Source organism: Canis lupus, chromosome 10, assembly GCF_011100685.1.
Source record: "Canis lupus familiaris isolate Mischka breed German Shepherd chromosome 10, alternate assembly UU_Cfam_GSD_1.0, whole genome shotgun sequence".
NCBI lineage: Eukaryota > Metazoa > Chordata > Mammalia > Carnivora > Canidae > Canis > Canis lupus.
In genome coordinates this window covers 69,006,103-69,025,994 of record NC_049231.1, presented here as the reverse complement: position 1 = coordinate 69,025,994, position 19,892 = coordinate 69,006,103, and the positions used below count along the sequence as shown (strand labels likewise).

The 19,892-nt window shown below is 48.9% G+C and overlaps 1 protein-coding gene across 1 annotated transcript; it reads left to right on the top strand.

The window, feature by feature from the left end:
* Positions 1–823: 823 nt before the first annotated feature.
* On the top strand, positions 824–8,552 carry BMP10 (bone morphogenetic protein 10). The gene is made up of 2 exons (XM_038549546.1): positions 824–1,258; positions 6,634–8,552. The coding sequence occupies exons 1-2, from the start codon at positions 925–927 to the stop codon at positions 7,572–7,574; spliced, it is 1,275 nt and encodes a 424-aa protein (XP_038405474.1). The 5' UTR covers positions 824–924; the 3' UTR covers positions 7,575–8,552.
* The last annotated feature ends 11,340 nt before the right edge of the window (positions 8,553–19,892 follow it).

Genomic DNA, 19,892 nt, shown 5'->3' with positions numbered 1-19,892 from the left:
CGCCCAGGTTCAAATCCTGACTCTGTCGCCTTGTAGCTCGGTGGCCTCCGGCAAGTTATGGGATCTTAGTGACCCGTCCGTGCCGTGGGCATGATAACAGGGCTGTGAGGGGGCGCACACGTGGTGATGTACGTAAGGCACTCGGCACAATGCCTGTTTATAGGAAAGCACCTGATAGATTGTAGTTGCTATTATAATTAAACACTCACCCTATTTTTCAAAAGCCACTTAAGCCAGATCAAATCTGTTATGAAAAAGGCCCTCGACCACGAGGTTTATACTTCCTTGTTTCTAAAAATGTAAACTTCTAGAAATCTGTGTGAATTCATTTAGACTAACGCGGAGATGTGGGATACTCGGCCTTTCTTCAGAAACGTTGACGTGAAGCTGGAAGCCCCATCACTTGAACTAATCCGTGGTGCCGTTGACGTGGATCGCGCTGGTTCTCGGTATCTCTTCCATGCATGTGTGAAAGCAAACCACATAAAAGCAGAACTTAGGCATTCCTGCCAAAAGGAAGTGAATTGAAAGGAAGAGAAGCAGAGCTTCCACAAGGAGAAAATTGTCCTATCTCTTAGCCAGTGTCAGAATGTGGACATGTTTATAAAATGCTCATTAAAAGAAAAAAGGATCGCAAGATAGAAACAAAATCTGGTGCACAAGTTTACACTAGAGAGATAAGAAAGGCTAGGCCCCTATAGGGGATTTTGTTATCCAATTACGGCAACCTGACTTTTGGTGGGGCGGGCGGTGGGGGGGGGGAGTGTGGAGAGGAAGGGAGGTAGGGGGAGGGAGAGAGAGGGGAAGAGTTTCCAAACTTGTCTCCAGTGACACGAGACATTAACGCTCCATCAGATAAAACTGCCACTTAGAGCCCAGGAGAGCTAAATCTTCCTGGGCTGGCCTGGGGGCTCGAGCACAGTCATGGGTTCTCTGGCCCTGCAGCTGTGCGCGGTCTTCGGCCTGGTGGCTCACTCGGTTTCTGGCAGCCCCATCATGAGCCTGGAGCAGTCGCCTCTGGAAGAAGACATGCCCCTCTTTGACGATGTCTTCTCGGAGCAAGACAGTGTCGACTTCAACACGTTGCTGCAGACCATGAAGAATGAGTTTCTCAAGACGCTGAACTTATCCGACATCCCTCCCCAGGACTCAGCCAAGGTGGACCCACCGGAGTACATGCTGGAACTCTACAACAAATTTGCGACGGATCGGACCTCCATGCCCTCGGCCAACATCATTAGGAGTTTCAAGAACGAAGGTAAGTTTACCTGTTATTGATGGAATTGGGCTCGGAATTTTTTTTTTTCTTCCCCGAGAGCAGCGTTAAGTAAATTCACAATTTGTGGGAGTAATACAGCTAAGGGTGAGTGCATCTGTGTGGGGCTGTGCATACAAAGATGCTCTAAAACAACGCATCTTTTGTTTTTATACCGTTTTCATGGTCGTTTCCCAAATGTTTTATACCGTTTTCATGGTCGTTTCCCAAATGTTATTAAAAGGTACCCAAGAGGGCAGCCCGGGTGGCTCAGCGGTTTAGCGCTGCCTTCGGCCCAGGGCGTGATCCCGGAGTCCCAGGATCGAGTCCCACGTCGGGCTCCCTGCGTGGAGCCTGCTTCTCCCTCTGCCTGTGTCTCTGCCTCTCTCTCTGTGTCTCTCATAAATAAATAAATAAAATCTTTAAAAAAATTTTAAAAAGGTACCAAAGAATGTCTTTTAACCAAAAGCTGTAAAGCATCTACCATCCTGACCTCATAACCGGGCCTTTAAAATTTTTAAATTTGAACAGCAAGAAATGCAAAAAATTAGTGCTGCTGTACTACTCTACCTTTGTCCGGCATTTTCCAGGTTTGTCTTTTAATTGGCCGAAAGATTGTCAGCTTCTCCTTAGAGTGAAAATAGGTGAAAACTAAAAAGTCCAGACTTGTGCCTCACTCAAGCTTTGATTGTATTTCCATTTTCTGACCTTATTTAAGAAGTATTCAGACAGGATGAAAACTTCTATTTCAGAGGTTCTCCCTAAAGTTTTGTTGTGTTGTGTGACGTGGACATCCTTGAATCGCTGTTTATAATGTCCAGGAAGTTTGCACGGCCCAGTTAATGATGCCCCTTACTTCAGTCTTCATGAATAGCAATGTGCAAGCCTTAAATATCAGCAGGAAAACCAGGTTAGCCCCCCTCCGCCAGCTTTTATTCAGTGACTAAACGGCCTGATGTAGCAAGTTAATCCTTTATCTAATACGGTGCCAGTAGGCAAAAATACATTTTTTTTTCCCCTAGTGTGCGTGGTAAAAGATCTGGGTCCAAAGAAGTGAATTCTTTAATATTTACCATTGTCATTGACCACATACAAAAGAGGGTTTGGGTTGATGTTGATCAGCAGTTCCTAAAAGCAGAAAGGTGCTAGCAAAGAAATGGCTTAGGGTTTGGAATTTTGAGACAGGCTTGATTCAGCAGTTGTGGATATTTTAGCTTGGTTTCTCTGAACCTCAGTTTTCTCATCCGTGAGTTGGGGGTAATAAGCGCACGTAACACAGCTGAGCGATCTCCAAGAGGGTATGGGTAGGAAAGCACTGCATTTGCTGTGAACCGGGGACACACGTTAGATATTACTCAGGAATTCCCTCAGTTCTAGGCGTCGGAGGACATGTGCAGTGGGGATGGCTCAGTCTCGGAGACACCGTTTGCCTTGACAATTTAGATAACTGGCCCAATGGTAGATAGTCAGTGACGCGTTGGGGACGTTTCCTAATAACCTTTAGCCACGTAATGGAAATGGCAAGAGTGAGATTGCAGATTCCTCTTGGGGGTGAGCCTGCGCTGGAGAGGAGTGGCCTGCCTCCACAGGAGCCCTCCTGGCGTTTCTGAGCCCCGCGCCGGGGGCCCGGCTCAGGGTGCGGGTGGGACAACGTTCGCACGCCCTGAGACAACAGGAGTTTTTCAGGTTCCGCATCTCCGGGGGAGGGTTTCGTGCCCGAGGTCAGGCAGTGCAGTTTCCGGAGCGTCTTACTCCTGGAGAGCAGCGGAAGCAGGAGCGGATTCCGCCCTGGGCGGTGGCCCCGGTGGCTCTTACGGTCTCACTTTTGGCCCCTTTGGGTCTGCACAGTGCAGCTGCCTGGGAGACAAAGACCGGCCCCGCCCGGCCCCACCCCCAAAGCCAAACCAGAAAAAAAAAAAAACCTTCCCCAAATGTAACTAGTCAGGGGGAAACAAGTGCATTTCTAAGGTAGAAAAAGCACGAGTTGAATTCCTCCTACGGCTGCCCTCGCTTTGCCATCTTGGGGAAGTCGGTCCTCGGCACTGACCCCCATTTCTTCTGGTGTAAAAATGAACACGACGGAAATGAATGGTCATTGTAGGATCTAAATAAAACAGGGCTTGCAAAACACTGGCACGTTTAAATATGTTCAACTAACATCCGTTCCCCTGCCTAGAATGCGACACCTCCATCCAGTGCTTTGTTTTTTGTTTGTTTTTGAGGATTTTATTTATTTATTCATGAGAGACCCAGAGACAGAGAGAGGGAGAGACACAGGCGGAGATAGGAGAAAGCTCCATGCGGGGAGCCCGATGGGGACTCGATCCCAGGACCCCGGGGTCACGCCCTGACGTGAAGGCAGGTGCTGAACCGCTGAGCCACCCGGGCGCCCCTCTGTCTACTACTTTGTATACTTGCACGTGCCCAGTGAGCCTATTTTTTCCACAGCTTTACTGAAGTGCAATTGACCTGCAATAAACTGTACATATTTGAGGTGTATAATCAGCCAGGTTTTGACATTGGTAGACACCCGATGAAGCCGTTGCCGCAGCCAAGATGGTAAACATATTCATCACCATGAAAAATGTTCCTGTTCTCCTTTGTAATCCCTTCCCCCCACTACCGTGAGCTTTTTATTCTGTACTTTTCTCATGGGTGGAGCAACCAGTCTACTCCATTTGTGGTCTTCCCATGCTCCCCATCCAAGGAGAGTCAAGTCTCTCTATTCTTATAAGAGGGGAACAGCTCCCAAGATCCTTGATGTGTCAAGGACCCATGGATGCCCATGGGAAAACAGTAAAACAGTTTATCAAACAGATAATCAGCTTGATCTGATGTCCAGAACCATCAACTAGTCAATATTTTAAAAGTGTTGCCTCAATTTAAGGCATCGTGATAGCTTGGAGGCCTAGAAGGGAGTTTAAGCTGTGCGACCTGCCAGCATGATGACAATCTGGTTGGGAAGATCCACTCATAAAAAGGAAACTGAAGGGCAGCCCAGGTGGCTCAGCAGTTTGGCCCCTGCCTTTGGCCCAGGCCGTGATCCTGGGGTCCCGGGATCAAGTCCCGCGTCGGGCTCCCTGCATGGAGCCTGCTTCTCCCTCTGCCTGTGTCTCTGCCTCTCTCTCTCTGTCTCTCATGAATAAATAAATAAAATCTTAAAAAAAAGGAAACTGAAATGTAAAGGATGTAAATGGTAAAGCTCAAAGGAGAGAGAGAGAAAGTATTTGAATCACTAAAACTACTCCTGAAACCAATATTACACCGTATGTTCACTAAGTATAATTTAAAGAAAAACTTAAAAAAAAAGGGGGGTGGTGGTGGTAAATACTCAAGTGACCCAGGAGACAGTGAACTTCTAGATGGAGAGGTGAAGGAAGGAAAATCCCACGAGGAGGGGACACAGCTAGAAAGGTGGAGGCGAGGGGAGAAGGCTTTCCAGGAGCCAGAAGCGCATCTCCAAATGTGCGGCGCACAGCAAGGCACAGGAGTGTTTCGGCAAATGGTGAAGATATCAGTCTGCTTCAAAGAGGAGGGTTTATAGTTTCTTTAATCTTTCAACAAACATCAATTGTTCAATTACAATGTTCCATGGGCTGTAGGGGAATGAATGGGAACTATGACTCGATCAAGAGGTGAAGGCCTGGTTCTGGCTGGTTTTAAGAGTCTTGCTGGAGAGTTTAAATTCATCTCATTGACCCGTATTTCCCACTGGCAGTGTATGAGATGATTTCAAGTGGTACCCTTCACAGAGCACGCTGTGAATCCTGTGAAATTATTATATTTTTTCACTAAGGTGGATCAGATAAAAGAATCCACGTGACCATCACCTCGGTCTCCTCATTTCCTGAATGTGGTTGCTTAGGACAGGCCTAAAAGAGAGATCATGTCTAAAAATCATCTTACAAAGTTAAAGAAAAATATTAAGAAAATGGTCTGAAACAGGGAACCCACTAAAATAATGAACTGGCGTACAGGTGGGAAAACACTGCCAGAGATGATAGAGAACACCTCAGTTGGTGGTCCTTAGGGCTCTGCTGTCCTGGAACCCTTTGATGGATGACAGATGCCTCCAGGGGTATTTTGGAGTCCTATGTTACCTGGGACAAGTGTACAGGAGCGTTGGGCTCCTACAAAATTCCCAGATAGGAAGTCAACATGATAATATTTGGAGGTGTGCTGCTTCTTCTTTTTTTAAAGATTTTTATTCACTCATTCATGAAAGACACGGAGAGAGAGAGAGGCAGAGACACAGGCAGAGGGAGAAGCAGGCTCCATGCAAGGAGCCCGATGTGGGACTCGATCCTGGAACTCTGGGATCATGCCCTGAGCCAAAGGCAGATGCTCAACTGCTAAGCCACCCAGGTGCCCTGGAGGTGTGCTTCTGAGAATGAAGGACCTTTCATAAACATTCGGAGGGATTCTTAGGCGCCAAACTCCATGCGGGTCACTAAGGGTATGAGACTAAAGCAATCCATCGGTCCCAAGGTTCAGTTTCTCCCATTCCTCCTTGTTGAAGACCACACCCCCCAAATTCAACCACCGCGACCCCTCCCCCCTTGGTTTATGGCTATCTGGTCGACCTCATTAGACTTCGGTGTCTAGAGCAGCAGTCAGCAAACCCTTTCTGTAAAGGGCCAGACAGATAGCAAATATTTTAGGTTTCGCGGACCATGTGTTCTTACAACTCTGACATTGCAGGGCAACAGTAGCCGCTGATGACACCGAGATAAATGGGCCAGGCTGTGTTCTCCTGATCCTTTATTTCCAGAAATAGGTGGCAGGCCCAACCCAGCCCATGGGCTTGAGTTTGCCAACCCCTGATTAGCCTGGAGGTCTTTTAGGGAGCCCAAAGCTCAGCCCACCCTGTGGGGAATCTTCACCCATTACAAATGCAAATATGAAAAGCCATCAAGTGCTCCTCCCTGAAAAGCATCCAAAAAAAAACCAAAAACAAAAACAAAAAAAAACAAAAAAAATCCCACCACTCCATGTCTCATTTGATGTCTCTTCCCTGGTTAGGATAATTAGGGGCTTGCCTGCGGGGTCTCCAGGGTCCCTCCCATCTTTGCAATTCTGTGGCTGATAAGCCATGCAAGCAAGGCTGGGAGAGTGTCCTCCCATTCATTAGGGAGCCACTTTCCATCTCACTCTTGGCAGCCTGAGTCAGTTTAGGCTTCTACCATTGACCTTTCAGTGCTTTCTGTTGGAAAATGCTAACATTGTGTTTGTTTTCATTGATTGTCACTGCCCCCCCCCCCCCATTTCTCTGTATCAAGCTTCCCGCACAGACAGGCCCTCTGAACGCATAAAGAAGCATCTGTTTTTCCCCGTGACACACTACAAATCTAATTTTTGTCTTTTTTTTTTTTTTTCAGATTTGTTTTCCCAGCCAGCCAGTTTTAACGGGCTCCGAAAGTACCCCCTCCTCTTCAACGTGTCCATCCCTCATCATGAAGAGGTTATCATGGCCGAGCTCAGGTTGTACACACTGGTGCAAAGAGACCGCCTGATATATGATGGAGTAGATCGCAAGATTACCATTTTTGAGGTACTAGAGAGCAGAGGGGACACTGAGGGCGAAAGGAGCATGCTGGTCTTGGTGTCGGGAGAGATCTACGGAACCAACAGTGAGTGGGAGACTTTTGACGTCACCGATGCCATCAGGCGTTGGCAAAGGTCGGGCTCGTCCACTCACCAGCTGGAGGTCCACATCGAGAGCAGACACGACGGAACCGAAGATGCCGGCAGGGGACACCTGGAAATAGACACCAGTGCCCGAAATAAGCACGTCCCTTTGCTCGTCGTGTTTTCTGACGACCAAAGCAGCGAGAAGGAGCGGAAGGAGGAACTGAATGAGATGATCGCCCATGAGCAACTTCTGGAGCTCGACAACCTGGGCCTGGAAGGCTATTCCAGTGGGCCGGGAGAAGAAGCCCTGCTGCAGATGAGGTCAAACATCATCTACGATTCTACTGCCCGCATCAGAAGGAACGCTAAGGGAAACTACTGCAAGAGGACCCCGCTCTACATCGACTTCAAAGAGATAGGCTGGGACTCTTGGATCATCGCCCCCCCCGGATACGAAGCCTACGAATGCCGTGGGGTTTGCAACTACCCCCTGGCAGAGCACCTCACACCCACAAAGCACGCGATCATCCAGGCCTTGGTCCACCTCAAGAATTCCCAAAAGGCTTCCAAGGTCTGCTGTGTGCCCACCAAGCTAGAGCCCATCTCCATCCTCTATTTAGACAAGGGCGTCGTCACCTACAAGTTCAAATACGAAGGCATGGCAGTGTCCGAATGCGGCTGTAGATAGAAGAGGAGTCCCGTGCTTATTTAATGACTGTAAATGTGTATATTTTGTGCTCCTATTTAATGAGATTATTTAATAAGAGTGTACAGATCACAGAGGCTGGCTGCCTTAGGGAAGTGGGCAAATCAGTTTGTTGTACGAAATGCGTATTTTGCTAATTCAGTCTCGTCCCTTCCAATCCGTTTTTCTCTGGACTTGCCATTTGCTGGCAATGCCACTTCCGGCAGCGAGTGGCAAGCCCCGCTCACCGTCCTAACCCGAGCTAGAGTGTCAGATGGTAGGTGTTTGTGTATGTATATGTGTATATAGGCAAACTCACAGAACTCTTCTGGTTCCATAAAGATAGGTTAATTATACTCACACGTGTGCACGACTCCATGAAATGTGTATATATTAAAAACCAATGATACGTTTCCAGTCAACTCTTCTCTGAGTAGGATCTGTCTCAAGATAATTAGCACCCAGGGTTCGAGCATCCTGGGATCCGTCCTAGGAATTCCTAAATGCTACCGGAGGCGGAGGCGTCGCTTTTATGGGTTGCGTTTTCGCCGTTGCTCAGAGCCACAGGACCAGGTAAAGGGCGCTCGCTGCCTGTTTGAGGGGAGGGTGATTTGATGCAGAAACCAGGTGGTTTCCAGAGGCAGCGGCCTCAAGCTACATTAGCAAAGGAGGAGCCCCCGGAGCACCGCCGCGCTCTAGAGGGCAGCACCCGGTCAAGAAAAGGCGACCGAGGAGCCTGCAGGACGTTCCTGAGAGAACAGGACTGCAAGGCCCGGCCTGGCCGCGTGTGTTGGACTGTCGGGCGCGGAGGGCAGAGGAGGGGGAGGGCGCTCGCGAGGGAGGAGACAAAGGGATGTAGATGCTCTCCTAGGATGTGTCTGTAAAATTGTCAGCAGTTTTAACTGGAGAATTAAAGCTTTTGGACAAAATAAAATCACCCAAGACCAAGAGGAGGAAAATCAGAAGGGCTCTTGTCTGTTGGACTCTTCTTCATACTTTGCCTCAATTTTTCCTAGTCCTCCCTTGCCTCTGCGCCTCTGCTTTTGCTTCTTCCCTCTTTCTCTTTTTGCCCCCAGCGCCTCGGGTCCTTCTCTCATTCCCAAGTCCGCCCCCGCCCCCGTCTCCACCGGTCCTCAGTGCCCTTGCTGCGGGTTGGAAGGGGACATTCGAAACCACGCGCTGTTGGGGAGGGTGAAGTTAGCGCTCTAATCTCGAGATTTCCTCCCAGTATGTCATTTGATTTTGTGCTTCTTCCTTTTTTTTTTTTAAGATTTTATTTATTTATTCCTGAGAGACACAGAGAGAGAGGGGCAGAGACACAGGCAGAGGGAGAAGCAGGCTCCATGCAGGGAGCCCGACATGGGACTCGATCCCCGGTCTCCAGGATCATGCCCTGGGCTGAAGGCGGCGCTAAACCCCTGCGCCCCTCGGGCCGCCCTTGATTTTGTTCTAATAATGTTCTTCACTAAAGGTTTTATCCAAGAAGAATAGTTAAGTGTAAGGAAAAGGAAAGCAGGGTCCAACAGGATAACTCATCAACAGAGCAGGTGACTCAATGGCTACGGCTGGAATCCACAGTCGGGGTTGCCTCATGCCTAGAAACCCTACAGCTCCCCGCCCCCTTCTGCAGTCTTCCCGGTTTGGAACTGGCCCGGACAAGGGGCTGGGCCGCCATCCTGATGGGGGTGGTCCCCTAGGGTAGCCAGCACCATGGATGGGATGGACACGACCTTGGGGCCCAGCGCCGGCCCGCGTGCAGGAGGTGGGTGCTTGGGGGGCACCCAGCGCCGTGCGGCCCTGACCCATGCGGGCCCCTCTGGGCGTCCACGCTGACGCCTCACGCTTCTCCGAATGGGTCTCCAGCACGTGGCCCCCAATCGCCCGCCGAATGCCTCCTGGTGAAGCCTTGCTTGTGTGCGTGCGTCCCAGCCTCAGCCTCCTTTCACCAGCCTCCGGGGCCAGGAGCCCATATGGCTCCAGGAACCAGAGGTGCGGGGAGCTGCTTTGCAGGACATTTTCCCCAATTTGGACAACCTCTCTGCATGTCCACCGCCCACCTGAGTCCAGAGGGCAGGTCCTGGGAATTTCCTGCCCCCGAAAGGTTGCATTTTGCCCGTCGGTGGGCACGACGCAGTGAGGGACACTTGAGGTGCCCCTCGGCTCAGAATCGTTCATGTGCAAGAGGGCGTCCTGGAGGCTGGCGTGTGGACGTGCCTGAGTGTGCATGTGCCTGTGTGTGCATGTGTGTGTGTTCATAGCTGGCTGGGACAGCCCCCTGGGGGCCCTGCACGAGCTGGGGCGCGTCCTTGACGTCCGCGGGACGCCCCGTCTGCATTTACCTGAGCTCTGCTTCTCCTTCCTGAGGAACATGCCCTACAGCCTCAGCTGAACGGGGAAGCTGCCGTCAGACAAGAGGCCAAGTGCTCTCTCTGTATAAAACATCGATGTGATGGGCACGTGCACACGTCGAGGGGGGCCATCCCGCCTCCGAGGCCTGCTTCCGCTACCCACGCGCTACCACCCGGTTTTTGCCAAATTGCTGAGACCTTGCCAGGCCACCCTCAGGGACGCGCCTGCAGCCCTGACGTTAGAACGGAGCGGGATGTGCCAGGCCTGCCTCCTTGGTGCTCCCCGCCGACGGGGCCAGGTTGGGGAGACACCTTGCGGCGAGCGCTCACATCCCTCTTCTGCTGGAGACACGTGAAGGGCCAGGCCGGCAGTGAGCAGGCCGTGTACCCCAGACGTCAGTCCTTCTACCACCCGCCGCACAGAAGCACGCAGTTCTGTGGTTTGCTTCTTCACTCGACGGAGAAAAGAGCACCGAAGGCCGCAGACTGGTCCTTCAGATGCCGCTAGTTGCATTCTTTTTTGTTTTTTTTTTTTTTCTCATGGAGAAATGCAAAGGCATAAATGATCAGTAGGAGCTCCCCCAGCCCCCGACCCCTGCCCCGGGGCTCCTCTTAGGCCTCCTGCAGCGAGTCTACATTGCTGTGGCAACACCATCCTTGGGAAGCAGAAATCACTGATGTCCTCTCTGGCCACAGACCATGGCTGCTCCCACACTAGTCATTTTTGACTCTTTGGTAAAAGAATCATGGTCCCTGCAGCTGATGCACCTCAATGACCCTCAAGGAGGCTTGTGGCAGAGGGACTTGGATGGCCAGCAACCAAGACACTCATGTAAAAGTTCCCAGGCTTCTCACCATTCCCTGATGAGTATAGTTATTTTTGTAATATAGTGTAGAGATTTTATTTATTTATTTATTTATTTATTTATTTATTTATTTATTTAAATATTTTATTTATTTATTCATGAGACACAGAGAGAGGGAGAGGCAGAGACACAGGCATAGGGAGAAGCAGGCTCCATGCAGGGAGCCCGATGTGGGACTCGATCCCGGGTCTCCAGGATCACGCCCTGGGCTGAAGGCAGGTGCTCAACCGCTGAGCCACCCGGGGATCCCCAAATATTTTATTTTTTAACGTTTGTGATTCCCTCTTGGATGAAACAGCGCTTTTCAAATAATGCCTTCCTCGGAGTATGGCTCCTTTACGATTCAAGGCCTCTATTTTCATCTTTTTGCATCGAAATTTCCCGTTCCTTTAGGAGGACTTGCCATAGCTTCGTATGTTTGTGTCTTGTGGGCGCGCTGTGAACCCCTGGGCATATTTGCTCCCTTGTAAATAGCCCAGTGCTAACCGGATAGTGTCGTTTTGACCAAAGTGTAAGCGTTCCCAACAATATTTAACCAACACATTGTCATTTTCCCAGGACAGGCGAATATTGTCAGGCCGTGAGGGGCTGGGGCTGCGGGTCGGTGAGCGGAGGCAGCGCTTAATTGGGCTTTTCATTCCCCAAACTAGGTGCTTCCTCCTGACTGTACCCCCTGCTTCCTTGACCCCCAGTTGGGAGACCAGTTGGACGAATCCCTTTGTAATTAGACCTGTACTCTATAAATATATATATATTTTAAGTTAACCTAGTGGTTCCCAAGAGAGTCACCCTCAAAATGCTTAATTCTCTCCCTGAGTATTTTTGATGAAATTAACGGTGAGTACCTTCCCCGGAGCCGCTGGTCCATGTTTTGGTTTTGTTTGGAATCGATCCTTTTCGGGGTTTTCACAGAAAGGAATTTTACATATCGCCTTGTCCGGGGCCCATCAACAGCCTACGGGGGGCCCAGAAGCTTCGTGGCCAAAGCCGTTTACGGGGGCGGCAGTCACGCGGAGGGGGCTGCCTCGGAAGGCTGCGGCTCTGGCCATCCTCGCCCATGGCAGCTCTGGGGAAAAGGCCCCACGGCCGTGCATCTCACCCCCACCGAGGATGCTGAAGTCACACAGCAGGTGGAAGGCCCACCCGCAGAGCGAAAGGGTGTCTCCGGTGTGCAGATGTGCCCGTGAGTCCACAGCCTCGGGGAGGGGCGGCCGTCTGTTGTGATGGGCACGCTTCTCTCACACACCGGCGCTTGTGCATGCATGTGCATGCGTGTGTGTGTGTGTGTGTGTGTGCATGTGCATGTCTGGCTTGATCGTACCGGGGCCAGGGACGCCCATGCCCACCTGCCGAACTCCTGCAGATCCGGGAACCAGCTGATACCACGGTCACCCGGGGTCAGCTCAAGCACGCGCGTTTCTTTTCTTGTGTAAAACGTGTTCACCATTTGTGTCCAAATTTCGTCAGTGATCGATCGCTGACCTCAGACGGGGAGGGAGATACCTCGCTGTGTGCAGAAACCACAAGTGTACGTTCGGAGTCATCCTGTTAAGTAAAATGGAAACACTATTTTGACGATGATTATTTGCAGCTTATTTTTCCTTAAGATGAAATGCCTTTTGGGACTCCCCCCACCAGCCCCCCCCCCCCACTTTTTTTTTACGTTTTCATCTCACAATACACCCAGGTCGGTTAAAACTTCCCACCGTATTAGTAGAACACGGCCTGAAGGAGCAGCGTATTGGCTTTAGCTTCTAAACCAGAGGGTGAGGGGCACCTGGGGGCCCAGAGGTGGAGCATCTGCCGTCGGCCCAGGGTGTGACCCCGGGGTCCCGGGATCGAGTCCCACGTCGAGCTCCCTGCATGGAGCCTGCTTCTCCCTCTCCCTGTGTCTCTGCCATTCTCTCTCTCTCTCTCGGAGTCCTCCATGAAAAAATAAATAAAATCTTTAAAAAAAATAAGAGAGTGAGCTTCTGTTATGTGGTTTTCCTATTTCACACAACTTTCTGTGACTCCCATGAGCATCACAGACACACCCAGAAAATGAAATGAGCTCTTCTTTGTCAATAATCGGGAGATCTTTCTTCTTCGGATTTGGAAAGACGCAGATTAAAGAGATATTATTTTAGGAGGCACATTTAGGTTACGTTTCACTGGAATCTGATTACTGAACCTCACGGGACCTCAGGTGGAGGGGACTTGTGCACCGCAGTACTCACCCCCAGCAGCCCCTCAAAGCACTTTGAAACTTTTCTGCAAGTATCAGTCAAGGGAAGGGGTGGTGCCCTACCTTCTACAAGGTACCGATGACATTTTTAGAGGGCTCTGCCTCGATGGGCCTCTGTCTAAGCTGTGCACGCAAGGGACCGCGGGGGAGACGAATGGTTGGGGGGATTGAGCCGAGAGCCCAAGAGGAGCCACAGACCGGGGCGGGACTGAAAAGGCCTGGGAAGCCACTCTCACCCCTTGATTTTGAATTCTTCAGCAATCCATGCATTCTGTTGCAGTTGTCCGTTTGCAGTGGTCTCGCACACTGTGGGGCCTGGACCCGTTCTCCACGTGTGGCCCGACGGCACAGGAGCAGCCACCATTATCCCAGGACTTTCTTATCTTCTGAGACAGCCTGGGTTCGCATTGGATAGACATGGCTGCAGGTTATTTTGGGGGGTAGGTTGTTTGCAGAGTGAGAGAAAACATGATCTTATTTTCATAAGGTTGCACTTCATTTGCATACTCCCAGCATTTCATACTCCTAGTATTTCATAATGCTGGGATTATGCATTTAATACAGTTTCCGATGGTGTTCCTAATGTGAACTGGTCTTGGGGGTGTTGCAGGAAACTAATGCCATGAGATGGGCTGCATGTGACTCCAGTCACATGGACGAGAGCCCACTTTTGCGCCAGAAGTGACTATTTGTAAATAAGGGGCCTATTTGGAGAAGGTGAGAGCTTGTTAACTTGGGTGTTTATAAATGGATTATGTGATTATCTCCAACTCACTCTCCCGAACTGTCAGTTTACAAGAACCAGTTCCTGCCCTCTCTTACCCTTCCTCAGACTGGTAGCACAGATCCAAGGTGCTCATCGCGTTCCGAGAAGGGAGCCCCCGAAACACGAGGACACCTCAGGCCGTTTTCACTCTTAAATGTGATTCTGAGAATCCTACAAAAAGTTTTAGGCCATTTAGTTCAAATTGAGATTCTTCAGTGGGAGGCATGAAGCCCCACGGTCAAATCAGGATTTGGCAGAAAATATTTAGTTCCCGGGACCTGGAGCCAACTTTCTGGCACCGCATGGGGCTAGTGCTAGAAAATCCGGTTCTAACACCTTGGGAGTATTCCTGCCTGAAATGCATCACCTGACCTGACCCAGACTCCAGAAGCATCACATGAACCCATTAGAAGGACACGCTTACAAAATAACTAGACTGTACTCTTCAAAAACATCCATGAGAGGCAACGGCAGGCAGAGAAACTATTATAGATTAAAAGAGACGAAGAAGATGTGACACCTCAATGGAACGTGTGATCCTGGCCTGGATCCTAGGTTGCTAAAAAATGGCCAAAAAGGGAAATTATCTTTTTGTTAGGCTCCCTGCTGCTCAGTTTGGGGGAGGGTCCGACTTTATCAGTTGCAGACTCTCAAATGCTATTTATTCTCAAAAATCTCCTGCATGGTTTTTTTCCTCTTTTTCAGAAGCAGCGAGGTTTGTACAGGAGGACCAAGTAGGCGTTTGTTTGCTCAATGCATGGTGGAAGAAGCAAGCGGGCTGCACGAAAAATGAGACCTCTGCCCAGTAGCAAAGATGAGACCTAGCCCGGTCGTTTTGAGCAGCAAAACTCAACGGAAGGAACAGAGCGGGGGGCGGGGGTAGGCGGGGGTGGGTAGGGGCGAGGGGACGCACTTCATCCGTGTGGCAAACCTGACGTCAGTACGTGAACTACAACAAAACATTTCCCTGAATTAACCAAGCTCAACACTCCGTGCCCCGAAAAGAAACATGCTTTTCAGGCAATAAACCATCTGTTTCAAGTGTTTAGAAAACGAATCTCCAATCGCTGGTAATTTAAACTTCCTTATACCCCAGTTCAATGCTTGATAAGGAGAGAGTGCTAACAACATGGGAACTGAGTTACTATATTAAGGAACCCAGACAGAACACAAACCAGCCCCCTGTGGTTGTTTTGTTTATGCTGTAGACCCATCTGCTTTAATTAACGTCATATTTACATGAGGCCAGCTCCCGGCACATCTTTTGCTGCAACTGTCCCATGTTCTGTTCTTCGTTTTCATGAAGTCCCTGCAGAAGCGTAACTGAGACCGTGCAGCGTGAGGGATATGCAGTGGGATCCCGTCCCAGCATCCCAGCTCCCACGGGCCAGGCCCACCTGCTTTGTGCGATTGGGAGCCAGCTGTCGGGTGGCCAGATAAAAATATAGATGTCCAGGTAGATTTGAATCTGAGATAAGCAGCGAAGAACTTGTTGGGTGTAAGTAGGTCTCAAAAAATTACATGGGACATGTTTGTACTAAACACGTGCCCATTGTTGATCTGAAATGCAAGTTTAGTTGGTTGTCCTGTGCATGTATGTGCTAAACCTGGCAGGTAGGGCTCCACAGGTTACACGAGTGGAGCCCAAGGAACGTAAAAGAGCTATCCTTCCTTTCCCACTCGGGCTATTCAGAGGATCACACATCAAGGCTCCCCGGGTTCGTTGTTGAAGAACAGCTTTGGGATTGGAGGTTAAGATCTACTTGACCCTGATAACTGCGATACTGAAGACAGTAGCATTACCTGACTCCTAATCCTCCCCAGTCTCCTGAAAATCTCACCTTTACATCTTTTAAAGATTTATTACTTATTAGAGGGAAAGAGGGAGAGGCAGGGGGAGGGGCAGGGGGAGAAGGAGAGAGAGAATTTCAAGCAAACTCCCCACTGAGCACGGAGCCCCAAGTAGGGCTCGATCTTACGGCCCTGAGATTACGACCTGAGCCAAAATCAAGAGTCCGACACTTAACCAATGGAGTCATCCAGGCGCTCCAAAAATCTTACCTTTAAAAGTTCTATTTTTCTTTCTCTCTTTTTAAAAAGATTTTATTTATTTATTTATTTATTTATTTATTTATTTATTTATTTGAGAGAGAGAGAGAGAGAGAGAGAGAGAGAGCATGAGCAGGGGGAGGGAGAGGGAGAAGCAGGGTACCTGGGATCATGACCTGAGCCGGAGGCAGACGCTTAACCTACTGAGTCACCCAGGCGCCCTCTAAACATTCTCTTTTTCGTGTTGACTTTGCCTGTTTTAGATTTTGTCATATTCATAAAAGTGAAATTGCTGGAGAAAAGGACATGCACATTGAGAATATAGCATTCTGAAAGATATCAGCAAGTTCATCTCTGAAAGGTCGTATAAATCATACTCTATCAGCTGTATACAAGAGCACAGTTTCTTTCTTTCTTTCTTTCTTTCTTTCTTTCTTTCTTTCTTTCTTTCTTTCTTTCTTTTCTTTTTTCTTTCTTTCTTTCTTTCTTTCTTTCTTTCTTTCTTTCTTTCTTTCTTTCTTTCTCTTTCTTCTTTCATTTTTAAAGAATTTCCTCATTTATTTGAGAGAGAGAGAGAGAGAGGGAGAACATGAGCAGAGGGGAGGCAGAGTGAGAGAAGCAGACTCCTCATTGGGCAGGAGGTCCGATGCAGGACATGTTTCCAGGACCCTGAGATCATGGCCTGAGCCACCCAGGTCCCCCCAAGAGTACTGTTTCTACACAGTTTCCAATATTCCACACTATTACTTTTTTTTTTTAAGATTTTATTTATTTATTCATGAGAGACACAGAGAGAGAAAGAGGCAGAGACACAGGCAGAGGGAGAAGCAGGCTCCATGCAGGGAACCCGATGTGGGCCATGATCCCGGGTCTCCAGGATCACGCCCTGGGCCGAAGGTGGCGCTAAACCGCTGAGTCACCTGGGGATCCCCACACTATTACTTTTCTTAATGGATGATGCACTCGTTGATGGGATCCCCCAAGTTCATAGGTTGGAGCTCTAACTCCCAGTACCTCAGAGTGTGAGCTTGGTTAGAAATACGGTCTTCAAAGAGGTAGTCAGTGTAAATGAGGTCGGTTGGGCAGGCCCTAACTCAATACGATGGAGTCCTCATACAAAAGGCAAATTTGGGCCTAGAGACCGACATGAACACGGGGTGAACACCCTTGGAAGATGAAGGCAGAGGGCCGCCTGGCACGTCTTGAAGCCAAGGAACGCCAGCGATTGTCAGCAGACCGCCAGAAACCAGGAGGGCGGCACGGGCGACACCGTGTCCTACGGCCCTCCGGAGGAGCCAACCTCGCCAACACCTTGCTCTCAGGCGTCCGGCTCCTACAAGCACGAGACAATCACCTTCTGTTTTTCGAGCCCACCCGGTTCGTGGTGCTCTGTTGCAGCAGCCCTGGGACACGAACACAAACACTAAGTACAATAAACATGAATAAACTTACATTTATTTGTCGTGATTGGTGAGTTTGAACGTATTTGCACATTTTTCTTGACTAATTCTCCTTATTCTATCAGTAGACTTCCTGTCTCTTTCCCATTACTCATGGCCTCCTACCGGGTTCGTTGGCGTATATTATCCCATATAGACTGTGTGCAATTAATCCTTTGGCAATAGTTTCCCCATTTGTTGCTCATCTTTTAACTTTTTGAAAATACTGTATTTTGCGGTTCAAAAGTTTTACATTTTCATTCAGTCTTTCCCCTTGTGGCTTCTTGGTCTTGTGCATCGTGCTTAGAAATGGTTTCTCCATCTAAAAATTATGAAAATGTTTGTTCAGCAAGGGACCGTTTGGCCTAGCTTAATGAAACAGCCAAAGGGAGAAGAAGAGGTAGAGGGAATAGGGACGTTTTTCCCTGCCCCAGACCACCATCAGCCGGTCTCACACTGGGCCTGGGAGACATTTAAAGCCTCACTTGGTCGTGTTACCTTCTCCAAAAACCCTCAATTTTGCAGTTGCCTCTCAAACTGTAGTTCCTGTGACTTGAGAGCTCCTATGCCCAGGGAACCAGGAGTTGGCCCCAGGTTCTTTCGTGCTAACGTTGCATCACGTCTGTAGGGGATCTTACCGGACGCTCCCATCACCTGTGCCCATGTGATAAACCACACCCGGACAGTGCTTGGAGCCCGACGGTAAGTGGAAGCTTTCCTCACTCACCGGTGGGGAACCTGGCCACGGGCTCCTTGAGTGTCTCTCTCTTCCCTGTCTCTTTACATGGCTACCTCCGGGTAACCAGACCTCTTCTTTGATGGCGGAAGGTTCCAGAGTCCGTGTCCTAAGAGTGATGGATGAGGCTTGTTTGGTGTTTTATTATCTAGCCCTGAAAGACATGCAGCATCACTTCCTCCACTTCTATTAGGTAGGAGCGAGCCCCGCAGGCCAGCTCGTGATCAACTAGATGGGAATTACACCCATGTTCTTAAGGGAGGTACGCTGATGATTTTTCAGTAGGAATTCCCAATAGCATCTAAGAAATCTGAGAAACCTCTAAGCTGACTGTCTCTCTCTTGTGTACACCGTCCTTCGGGGGCCCATGGGATGCGCCTGCATCCCTTGCCCTGCTAACCCAGAGAGAGCCTGCCTGTCCCGGCTCAACAGTAACTTCTCTTTTCACTCCTCCACCAGAGCAGGGCAGCGGCCTGGCAACTGAACTTGGATCTCCTGGGTGGGGCCCAGATTTGAGCCCTTGGTCTCCTTCCCCACAAACATAGGGAATGCATAGCAGGCTCTCTGCAGGGCACAGTTTGAAGCAACGCTTACTCCACGTCAAGTGTAGGTTGGCCATTCCTCCCCTCCCCTTAATTCTGAAATGCAGATGCAGTCCAAATGAACTCCTTTCACAAGCTACGTTTTGAATACATGTTTGTGTTCATTTGGAATGCACTGGAATGCATTCGGTTTGAATACATTCGGAAAATGTTTTTCTTAAATTAAGTCAAATTGTGATAGGTTTCAAAAGCTCGGTGACTCAACATGACTAAGCACCACGTTTAAGCAGGAGCCGTAGGCCTCGTTCGGTTCTTATTGTTTGTTAGTTGTTTTTTTTTAATAAATTTATTTTTTTATTGGTGTTCAATTTGCCAACATACAGAATAACACCCAGTGCTCATCCCATCAAGTGACCCCCTCAGTGCCCGTCACCCAGTCACCCTCACCCCCCGCCCATCTCCCCTTCCACCACCCCTAGTTCGTTTCCCAGAGTTAGGAGTCTTTCATGTTCTGTCTCCCTTTCTGGTATTTCCCACTCATTTTTTTCTCCTTTCCCCTTTATTACATTTTAAATAAATTCTAATTTGGAATTGCTTTTTGGACAAAGTAATAACAACAAAATTAAGTGACTTAACTAAAGTCAACTAGTCAGTGAAAGAATTAATCACTAAGACCTAGATACCACAACGTCTTATGTCAGGATTCAACCTCAGGCAACCAAGATGTTTTTGGTGAACTTTTACCCTAAGACTTGTCTCAATACTTGGTGGTGGTGGTGGTGGTTGTTTTTAATGAGAGGACACAAACAAAAAAATCCCAGACCCTAATGCACCATCTTCTACATTTTCCAAACTTTTATGAAAGTGTTTGAACAAAAGCCACATTTTAACAAATAAATACTGCAGAGCAATATTATTTGGTGAGCACAGACCTACATAATGTGGTTGGATGCCATTGGCTGGAGGAGTTGCAAAGTGAGAAGCAAAGTGCTTTTGAAACAACCCAGGAACGTGGTGTTGAAAAGTAACATGTGGAGTTAAGTAAAGGTTGGAGGCAGTGTGGATTCACAGGGCAAGTACAGTAACCAAGTCCCATGATCCATCACCTTTAGGTTTGTTGTTTTTTGCCATGACAACTGCTTATCTTTGGTAGATGTTTTTGGATCAACAGCTGACACTCGAGGAGGTGGCTTTTCTAACTGGACTGACAAATGAAGACCAAATATGAAAATGAAGCAGCAGGGCAAGAGATTTCTATACGAAGGATATTAAGGGATTTATTATAACCGTTCTTTTCATAATCGCACAAATGATGTCAAAAAGACATTAGACGGAAAATACTGGTTTC

What these genes read in the sequence shown, in the direction of transcription:
- BMP10 (XM_038549546.1), top strand. Translation starts at nt 925, where the DNA reads ATGGGTTCTCTGGCCCTGCAGCTGTGCGCGGTCTTCGGCCTGGTGGCT. An exon ending in TAGGAGTTTCAAGAACGAAG is followed by an intron (nt 1,259 to 6,633) that starts GTAAGTTTACCT and finishes TTTTTTTTTCAG; the next exon opens with ATTTGTTTTCCCAGCCAGCC.